The 9,811-nt window shown below is 47.1% G+C and overlaps 1 protein-coding gene across 2 annotated transcripts in view; it reads right to left on the bottom strand.

The window, feature by feature from the left end:
- Window positions 1-5,438: 5,438 nt before the first annotated feature.
- The window catches only part of Nsfl1c (NSFL1 cofactor), a 23,712-nt gene continuing 19,339 nt past the window's right edge, over window positions 5,439-9,811 (bottom strand). For both annotated transcript variants that reach the window (XM_005363163.3, XM_005363164.3), the window contains 2 exons: window positions 7,439-7,603; window positions 5,439-5,832 (listed from right to left, as the gene is read on the bottom strand). In XM_005363163.3, coding sequence (XP_005363220.1) covers window positions 5,670-5,832; window positions 7,439-7,603 — 328 coding nt within the window. In that variant the 3' untranslated portion in view covers window positions 5,439-5,669. The remainder of the gene's footprint in view (window positions 5,833-7,438; window positions 7,604-9,811) is intronic.

Genomic DNA, 9,811 nt, shown 5'->3' with positions numbered 1-9,811 from the left:
TTGTCTATCAATTTTGGGGATAGACAAAAAAGGAAAAATATGGGTGGAATAAGTAGGGTAAGGTTTTTGGTGACACCATGACTTCCTGATTGCATAATGCATTCTAATTTCATTAGGTTCGTTAAGATGTACAAAGTTTTCTATCTTAGGGTGGACAGTGGGTATTGGTTTGTACTTAGCAAGTCTAGAAAGATAAATAAAAAGCCTTGTGGTGAGGAGGAAAAGATTATCTCAAATGGGAGATCAGGTAGAAAGGAGGGATGTGTGTGTGTAATTTTCTAAAAAAAAGTTTATGAATATATGCCTGATTAAAGAAACAAAACAGCTGGACAGTGGTGGCATACACCTTTAATGCCTGGGGCAGAGGCAGGCGGATCTCTTAAATTCTGGGCCATCCTGGCGTACAGAGTTCTAGGACAGCCAGGGACACATAAAGAAATCCTGTCTCAAACAAACAAACACAGCCGGGCGGTGGTGGCGCACGCCTTTAATCCCAGCACTCGGGAGGCAGAGGCAGGCGGATCTCTGTGAGCCACAAGAGCTAGTGCCAGGACAGGCTCCAAAGCTACAGAGAAACCCAGTCTCGAAAAACAAAAACAAAAAAAAAAAAAAAAAAAAAACCACATAAATAAATAAATAAATAAATAAACAAATAAATAAATAAGATAAGATAAAACCAACCAACAAAACAAGAGTCTGGAGATTGGCTCAGTTAAGTCTCTTCCATTCCTAGCAGCCAATGGCTCACAGCTGTTACCTCCATTTCCAGATGATCCAACACCCTCTCCTGGCCTCTGTGGGCACTGCACATATGTGGAGCGCGCGCACACACACACACACACACACACACACACACACACACACACACACACACACACAGGCAAAACACCTACACACAGTAAATAAAAAAATAAATTAAAAAAATAGAATGAAAACATTCATCAATGAAAAGAGAAAATTTCCAGGTCATAGTCAAGAGCGCACAGGTTCGCTCTGTCAGTGCCCTGGTCACAGGAAAGGTGAGGGGCAGGAAGGGCTTACTGGGTCCCAGAAATAGGCCAGTGCTCTGAACTCCTCTTCAGAGACACAGGGCTCTTTGGGTCTTGGTCCAGTACTGGGAACATGTGCCTATAGACCTTGGAGAAGGCTGATTGTTTCTCCCCTATTCTTCAGTCCAAGGTCAGTCTTTCAACACAGGCCTCTTAGTCCCTACAGCAGTTCCCTAGGGTCCAGCCCAGCTGTCTATGGACCACCTCCTAGCCCTCGGGAGGCCCCATAGACGCCTGCATTCTCACTCACACTAACTGTGTGAGGCAGACACCTAGCACTAACATCACCTCCAAGTTCTCCAGCTGTCTCTTGGAGATCCTACTTCCTGGCAGAGGGGAAGAAAGCTTGTTCCCCTTATTTGGAGACTTAATGCCTTTCCACAACTTTGTTTAAAGAAGATCCTTCAACAATTTAACCTTTGTTATTGCGGGATAAGAAAACCACATAACTCTTTTGATCTCTCTGCATGTTTCATGTGTAAACAGCATCTTACCTTGGGCTGTAGGGAGGCTGGGCTCCCTATTGTCTCAGGGACCCAGTTTTATCAGTTTACCATCGTGGGGCATCACACTGAGCAGTTCCTGCAGTCTGCTCAGCTGGAACTTTCCTTGAGGCATGAAAGTCTGCTCAGGGCAGACACAGGGATGGATGTGTCTGATCCTTGGTTTGAGTCTTAGCTCTGCTATTACAGATGGGTCCTTGGAAAGCTTTCACTTTTCTGACTCGCCTGCCCAGCGCTCTCAGGGCCTGGCTCTAGTAAGGGCATAACAGATGGTGGCTGTACTCTTCAGAAAGTTCTTCCTAGAATCAAACGCTTCAGATACCACTGGTCCCCACAGCATGTGATGAAGGACTACTACTTCTCTAATGGGTGAGAAACAAAGACTCAGAGAAGCTTAGGTGACTGCTTTAAGGTCACACCTAGCAGAAAATGGAACCTAAGCTCAAAGGCAGATCTGCCTGTCCACACTACCTGTCTGCTAGATCTGGCTCTTGAGGAAACAGTCCCCCTACCATCCTTCTTTTTTGAGACAGGGTCTCTTTACATAGCCCTCGCTGACTTGGAACTCACTATGTAGACCAAACTGGCCTCAAACTTAAGAGACCCGCCTGTCTGTGCCTCAGAGTGCTGGATTAAAGGTGAGCACCACCAAGCCTGGTGGTTTCACCTCTTTCAAAGAACCAATCCCCAGTCATCCTTCATCACCCAACTCACAGGTGCTCTCTTCTGCTGACTTCTACACATTCTTGCCATCCCTACCACCTCTGTCCTTGGGTCTTTTTCACAGCAGAAAAGCCTTGAGGTCAAGGGCCATGGTTTTTGCAGTCCAGCAGTGAGTGGCTCAAATGTAGTTTTCCATTGGCATCATCTTCCATAAAAGGGTCACCATGGTTGGTACCTCTGAGTGCTGACAAACTAAACGAGGTAAAGTACAAAGTTAGTGCTCAAATAGTAGCAAAAGCTGGCATTATTGGTGGTGGCTAAAGTCCTGGTCCTGGCACCAACCCCACGTTCTCAGTAGGCAGTGACTGGCAGGCCACATGCTAGAGTGTTCTCTTTACAGCATGCCCCATCTCATGAGTACATTTGGTTCAGGTCTGCACAGGAAGAAGCAAAAAGCTACCTTTTCAGGCCGAGAGCCTACTGGGGAGATTGGGGTAGGGGTAGGAACTGTAGCTACCATGTACTTGCTACTTAGGGCACATGCATCCTTCAGGTAAGAATCTCAACTCCACTTCAGTTTCATCTGCCCTACTATTGCTGAACAGTGGGTGAAGAACACAGAACACCCTGCCCTGGTAGAACTTAGGATCTAGTAAGGGCCAAAGTAAACACACACACACACAAATGAAGAGCATATGCTGTACCAGACAGGAAGTAAAAAACAAGGCCAAAAATGACAGAGAACAGTGGGCAGGGGCCAATCTTACAAGGTCCCTTAGTTTCCAGGCAGAATCAAAAGCACCTGAGGGTGTTAGGGAGCAAGTCTGCAACAAACAGTTTACATGGCGAAAGGAGCTCTCTGCTGGCTGGCTGTGACAACACTGCTGGTCAAGGGGCAAAATCAGGGAGCCGTGGAATTACTGCAGACTGCATGTGAGGGATGGAGGCTGGCCAGGCAGCTATGGGGGAGGGATGGCACTGAGGGATAAAACTGCTGAGACTGATCATATGCTGGAGCTGGCCCAGACCCAGAGAGCAGGTTAGATGCTTTAACCATGTGTTCTACCCTGCTTCTCAGGCTTGACCCTCCAAGGAGTGTGGCTGGAAGGAGATGGGAGGTCAGTCAGACCCTAAGACAGAGCCACATGTGTCTGCAAGAAGACCTTTTATTTGGGCCCCAAGACAACAGATGTCTTGAATCTGGTGGTTAGGACAGAGAGGGCAGCAGGGAGCCCGAAAGTCTGCACCAGCTGCTTCTCATGAATTCCAAGTCACCGTGAAAGGTCTGGCAGGGGAAGGGCATCTCTGTAGTGTTGGTGGCAGGAAATAGCTTATGACATTCTGGAAGAACTGTGGCAGTATCATCTAAAGCCAAGAATGTGCCCTATCCCTGCCCATACGCTTCCGTCCTTCCATCATCTCTAAGGAAGTAATCAGGTGCACACCGTCTGACGCAGTCAGGAAGACCAAGTGTGTTCCAGTGGACAAGCTTGAACTGCATTTGTTAGAAAAGGCACCATGGAGCCTGTTATCCCTAGGCGAAATCTAAGTTCAACGGTAGCCTAGTTTGCACAATAACTTCTAGAACAGACAGATGTGACATTGGAACCCTGACACAAAAAAAGAACAACCAAAACAGGCATCATAATGAACTTACCTTTACTCTGGTGAATATGAGGTATCCTTCAACAGATCAAGACACGTCCAGGCATTGTAACAAATGCTTTGCACGGCCCATTTAATTTCAAGTGACTCCCCTACTTTCCATGCAATGCTGGTGATGACCCAAAATGCTCCAGTTGAGAACAACTGCCCTGAGTTCAACAGCCCAGGATTCATGGCTGGAGTGTCCTATAAAAGCCCATCTGGGTAGACAGATGTTTCCATCTGAGCCTCCACAACAGAAGTCTGAAGCTGCTTGGAAGCAGCCTTCCTGGGCATGGAGCCCATTTGATGTGATCCCTCTGGCCTTGGACTGATACAGGACTGGGGCAAGTTCAAGCAGCTGCCACCTATACTCACTTTATGGGTGGGGGAGAGTGGAGGGTGGGGGGAGACGGCGACCCAGGACCCCCCCTCCCCCCCGCAAACCACTCGAGGATGCAGGCTGTAACCAGGTGTTGGAAGGGGCCTGAATGAAGCAGAAAGGTCTGGGCATTAGAGCATGATCTTTGGAATTTTGCCCATGGCACTCCAAGACCTGGTCCCCATGAGGTGCTAATAGGGGTACTGCTAACTTCCTTCTAAGTGCCTCAATAGAAAGGACAAACTCTGTTGTCCTCATTCTGGTTTTAAATGGCCAATTTTGTTTTCCAGACCTTTGTTTGTGGTTACCTTCACATGCTAGAGACCATACCATGGTAGATGCAGCAGCCACAGCAGGGCATTGTTTGCCAAGGCCCTGGCTCAGGGCAAGGCACAGCAGGAAAGAACATAGTATAGTCAGGGAGGCAGAAGAGTTCTAGCCAAGGTCCCTACTATCCTCCTTACACCTTCAAGGGTAGAGGCCTTTGTCAAGGCTGGGATGTAGCTCAGGCTGCTGTAAGTCCATGGTTAACAGGGCAAAGAATAAGTGTGAAACAGAACTTATGATCCAAAGCCATATGCTGACATTAACTACATATGACCAAAGAAAATTTGCTTAAGACTCTTGCAGTTACCACCACAGTTAAAGGCACTCCAGACACGAGACACTTATCCCCATACCTGGATCTGCCATTAACATTAATAACACTTTGATTTTGTTTTTCTCTTTAGACAAAGACATCCTAACTAAATCATTTAGACTGGCATGCACCATATCCCAATGGGAAAAAAATGGACCACACAAGACCATTGATAACAAGCAGGCCTCTCCAAGGAGACCAGTGTGGGTGATGAGGGTGCTGAGAAAGTACTCATCTCCAGTGGAAGTAGTTTCGTGCATCCAGCACTAGCCCCAGATGCTGACTCCTACCTAGTTTCTCTGGGACAAGTGAGATGTCCTCATGGAAGGGAGTGGCTGCAGTCTCTTCCTGCATGTCCCCTTCCTTCTCTGTGAAGAAGAAATCCTCCACACAAACATCTGCAGCAGGAGGAACACACCAGATGACTAGTGTGTCACAGTGACTTTATGCAGAGGATAAAGCAAAGTCCCCTTACTATGCCCCATGATAAGATTTTCTAACAATCAAATACAGCTCAATGGGAGTTTCTGGACAATAGGATTGGTGGTATTCCATCGACTTTTTTGGTTGTTTTTATTTTTTTTCTTTAAAGTCCATCGATCACCACAAAAACCCAGGAAATACAACTAAAGAGAAAACAAATGTCCAACTGAAGTCTAAGAGCCCAGAGCTACGAATGAGACGTGGCACTGGAAGGGGTGGGTGTGTACAGGGGCAGGAGGGAGATCCCCATGGGCATGGCTGCAGTCATGGGAGACACAAAGGGAGGTGTGGCAGCAGCTAGGTGGTTATGTTAACCGCTGCACGATGACAGCGTTGAGAAGGTTGGCTTCCTTCAGGGTCTGGTTCTCATCAGCCAACTCTTTGTTAGGGAAGGTAGTCATAAGGACAAAGCTGGTGGCAGCCATGGCTGGCCGGGCATCCACGATGAAGAGCCGGATGTCGCTGATCCTAGAGGAGTAGGGTAAATGAGAGGTGATGAGCAGGGTTCTCGGCTGATGCCCCTGACTCTTGGGAAGAGGGTCTGGAGGCTCCTTCTCACCATGCCTGCCTCCTTTCTCTATAGACCAAAGCTATCACCTGGAAGCACATCCATCAGTCCTTCCCCTTTCCACCTAAAGCTCTCTGTTCATGAAGTCCTAAAGCCTGCACTATTCTGCTCTCCTTCCTTGTTCTTATTTCTCTTTTCTTCTCTCCCCACCTCCCTCACACACTCTGCCTTTTTTCATTATCCTATTCCACTTCATAACTCTTTGTAAGGCTGCCTCCTATTGGCCCCAATCTTGCCATAGCACTGGCTGTAAGCACACACTTCTGAGACTATCTGACTACTGCCTACAGACTGTGAATCCCAGCAGGGCAGACATGTCACAGAAGGCACTTCTCAACCATATGTCAGCAACTCCTTAGTCTTAGGAATTTCTCCTCCAGGCACCATCCTGCGCCTTGGAGTCAATGGAGCCAGCATTTTTTTCTCTAGATGCCATCAACAGAAGCTTCTTTCTGCCACTATGCAGTGGTGACCCATGAGAGTACATCACACGAGATGAGCCAAGACCTCCTCATCCACTCTCCACAGGTTGTCACCCGGGTGGGGCTAATCAGTGAGGTAACACTAAAGTAGTAACTGGTTGGTGAAACAGATCCCAACTCTTTCAGAGGAAAACACCAACATTAGGCACATCTTGGAAGAATCCAGGAAGATCTTTGGGCTTGCTTTATACCTTTATCCTATAGGCACATCTGGTTAGACTCAAGGATTGCTAGACTACTCACTGGCCCACAGCTGGCTTAGCTGACTGTAGTAATAGGAGCGGCGGGGCTGTGTCCCCAGCACCCCAGCCGCCTGGCTCGGCTAGCTTATGCCCCGAAATAATTACACGGACACTGTATTCATTTAATCACTGCTTGGCCATTTCTATCTAGCCTCTTCTAGGCTAACTCTCGCACCTGGACTAGCCCATCTCTAATAATCTGCTGTAGCCCACAAGGTGGCTTACCAGGGAGATTCTAGCCTACGTCCATCCTGGGTTGGAGCTTCATCGCGTGTGCCTCAGAGAACAGAGCTCTCGCCTCTGCCCGCAAGAGTGGAGCATCATGTCTCTCTCTAAGGCGTCTGCCCCCGAGAGGAGAGCTGTCGAGTCTGACCTCACTTCCTCTTCCTCCCAGCGTTCTGTTCTGTTTACTCCTCCCACCTATGTTTTAACCTATCAGGGCAAGCAGCTTCTTTATTTAATTAACCAATGACCTTCCTCCATCAGCTGACCCACCACGGATGAATCTTAGAGAAAGGAGTTGCCAAGTATCTTCACTATTAACAGCCCCTGGCACCTTTCCTGATAGTCTCTTCTTCATTCTATGGTGCCTCAGTTTCCCTATCTTTAAAACCACAGCGGTACTTCCTTTGAATACAGAGCCTGGTGGTTTAAACCTGATGATGAGGAATGAGACCTACAAATGGGGGACATAAACAGACAGACCCTACTGCCTGCTTCCCATAAGTCTATGCTGGACTCAAGGACATGCTCGCAAAAGGTAGTCCACATAGTGCAAGTACCTGTGGCTGTGGTTAAATTTCTGTACCAGCCTCCCACCATCTGCAAGCCGGATTTGGATGTTCGTGGTAGGTTCTGCCTCATTGATTAAGATGGAGGAGCTGGCTTTGGCTTCATTTTCTGCTTGCTGGGCTGGAGAGCTGGTGTTCAATACCTGGGGGGCCGTGCTGAAGAGAATGGAGCACATTAGGGCAGTGCAGAAACAAAGCCTTCAGAGGCAGAAATCTCTGCATTCTCACTGAGCAACTGTTATGCCCAGAGCCTGTTCCTGATGCTGTTGTCAGTGGCTAAGAAAGGCAGAATCCTGCCACCATGGACCCAATATATTTACCTCAGACTCCAGCCAACAACTACTCAGGTCAGGTGCTCAACGTTGGTGTCCTATTTGACAAAGGCTAGAAAGAGGACAGCCTGTGGTAGCAGAGAAGAGACTGCTGAGAGGCTAACGAACCCACAATCAGGGTGTCTCTGTGAAGTGGTACTTGGAGGACGCAGTACGAGACTGTGACTAAGGCAGTCTTGGCATAGCCTGACAAGCGACTGGTTGTGTTGTTTTTCAGGCAGGCATCCTCTAATATGAACTCACAAGTACATTTCATATGTTCCAGCTATGATGCTGGAGGAGTAAGGACTCCTAAAGGTCGGCTACGAGCTAGGTACTGTGTAGATTAATTATATAGTAACAGAAAGAGCATCTGCCAGTTATTAGTACTCACCCTAAGAAAGAGATCCAGGGTCCAAATTCACCCACTAGCTATGTGGCCTTGGGTAAATCAAATTTCATTTCTTGTTTTTATTGAGACAGGCTCTCACTACATAGCCCAGGCTGGCCTCGAACTCACTATGTAGTCTGGGCGGGCCTGGGGCACGTGGCAATCTTCCTGCCACAGCCTCCATAGTGGTAGGATTACAAGAATGGACTACCATGCCCAGCTTTCAATATAGGACTTTTAACAGGACTTCCAGTAGCAAGGACTTTTAACAAGAATCACACATGCTTGCCTTGCTAAGTTTTATTGGGGATTAAAGAGAGAATTACATAATGTACTCAATGTAACTAACAAATACAACACACACAGGGTTTCCACTTCTCCACAACCATCTGGAGCTCTCCTGCTTTCTGAATTGCCCACCAGCTTAGCCTTTCTCTTAGATGACTTAGCCTGATCTCTGCAAAGAAGAAAGACCACTAGGTAAAAGCTTATTGATCTCAGCACAAAGCTTCCAATTAGTCAGTTCTCAAACCTTACCCTCCCTCTCTTCTTTATAGCCTAAAAAACAAATAAGAGGGGGCTCGAGAGACAGCTCAGAAGTTAAAAGCACATACTGCTCTTGCAAAGCACTTGAGCTCAGTTCCTAGCTCACAATCACCCTTAACTCCAGGGGATCCAACACCTCTGGCTTCCATAGGCACTCACACACACATGCCCCCACACAGATACACACAAGCACACATAACTAAAAACAATCAAGAGTACCCACAGAAAGTCTAACTGAAAGTACTCTCCAATATTCCTGTGACAAATCTGCAAAGTTCAGGAAATGCAACATTCCAATAGCGTCATTCCTGGCCTAACCTATGGAAGATGCTGAGACTGAGCAAAGGCAAAGACACTCAGTTTCAGGACCTTCTACATGTTACACTTGTCAACTTCTTACAGGAAAAAAAGCACTTCATGGAACTATTTAGGAAACATCACCCAGACACAAACATAGCAAAGAATGGCCAAGAAGTGAGCATCCTCTTCTGTGAAGAGACAGGGGCTAAGAGAATTAAAGGTGGATCTCAGAGAGTATCAACCATGCTTACATGGGAGAGAGGAGCTGCTTTTATGTCAGATTCCTGGCCATAACAGCCATGCCTGGGACAGTGGCATCATGCCACCTGTCCAGTAGCCCTTCTCTGACTGCCATGAGCAATATCTCTGCCTGACATTCCTACAGAGGATGCTGCTCACTAGAAACTGCAGTCACATCTAAACCTGACATAAAGAGAGTGCTATTCCAGAAGTTGGTGTCTATTTACTTGCCTGGGGACATTGAAAATGGCACCTCTACTCACTCTATGCTGCTGTTGCCTATGCACTGGGCTTTGCAGCCACGACTTCCCTGAATCATTTTAAATACAGTTTGAGATAGAAAACCTCCATCTTATAGAAAGAAAAGAGAAACATGTGCTGCAGACTAGGCTACAAAGCTTTCTCCCTCAAAACTATGTGAATCACACCAGCCAAGCTTATAGAAGTAACAGTCACTAAAAATCCTTTCTCAGGCTGACCAGATGGTACTAGCTCAAGGCTAGCTTTTGCTATAAAGTCAGAACTTGCTTTAAAAACTAAAACAAAGGAGCTGGAGAGATGGCTCAAAGGTTAAGA

The sequence above is a fragment of the Microtus ochrogaster genome, linkage group LG8 (genome assembly GCF_000317375.1).
Source record: "Microtus ochrogaster isolate Prairie Vole_2 linkage group LG8, MicOch1.0, whole genome shotgun sequence".
NCBI classification, from domain to species: Eukaryota; Metazoa; Chordata; class Mammalia; order Rodentia; family Cricetidae; genus Microtus; species Microtus ochrogaster.
This window is presented reverse-complemented; position numbering and strand designations above follow the sequence as displayed.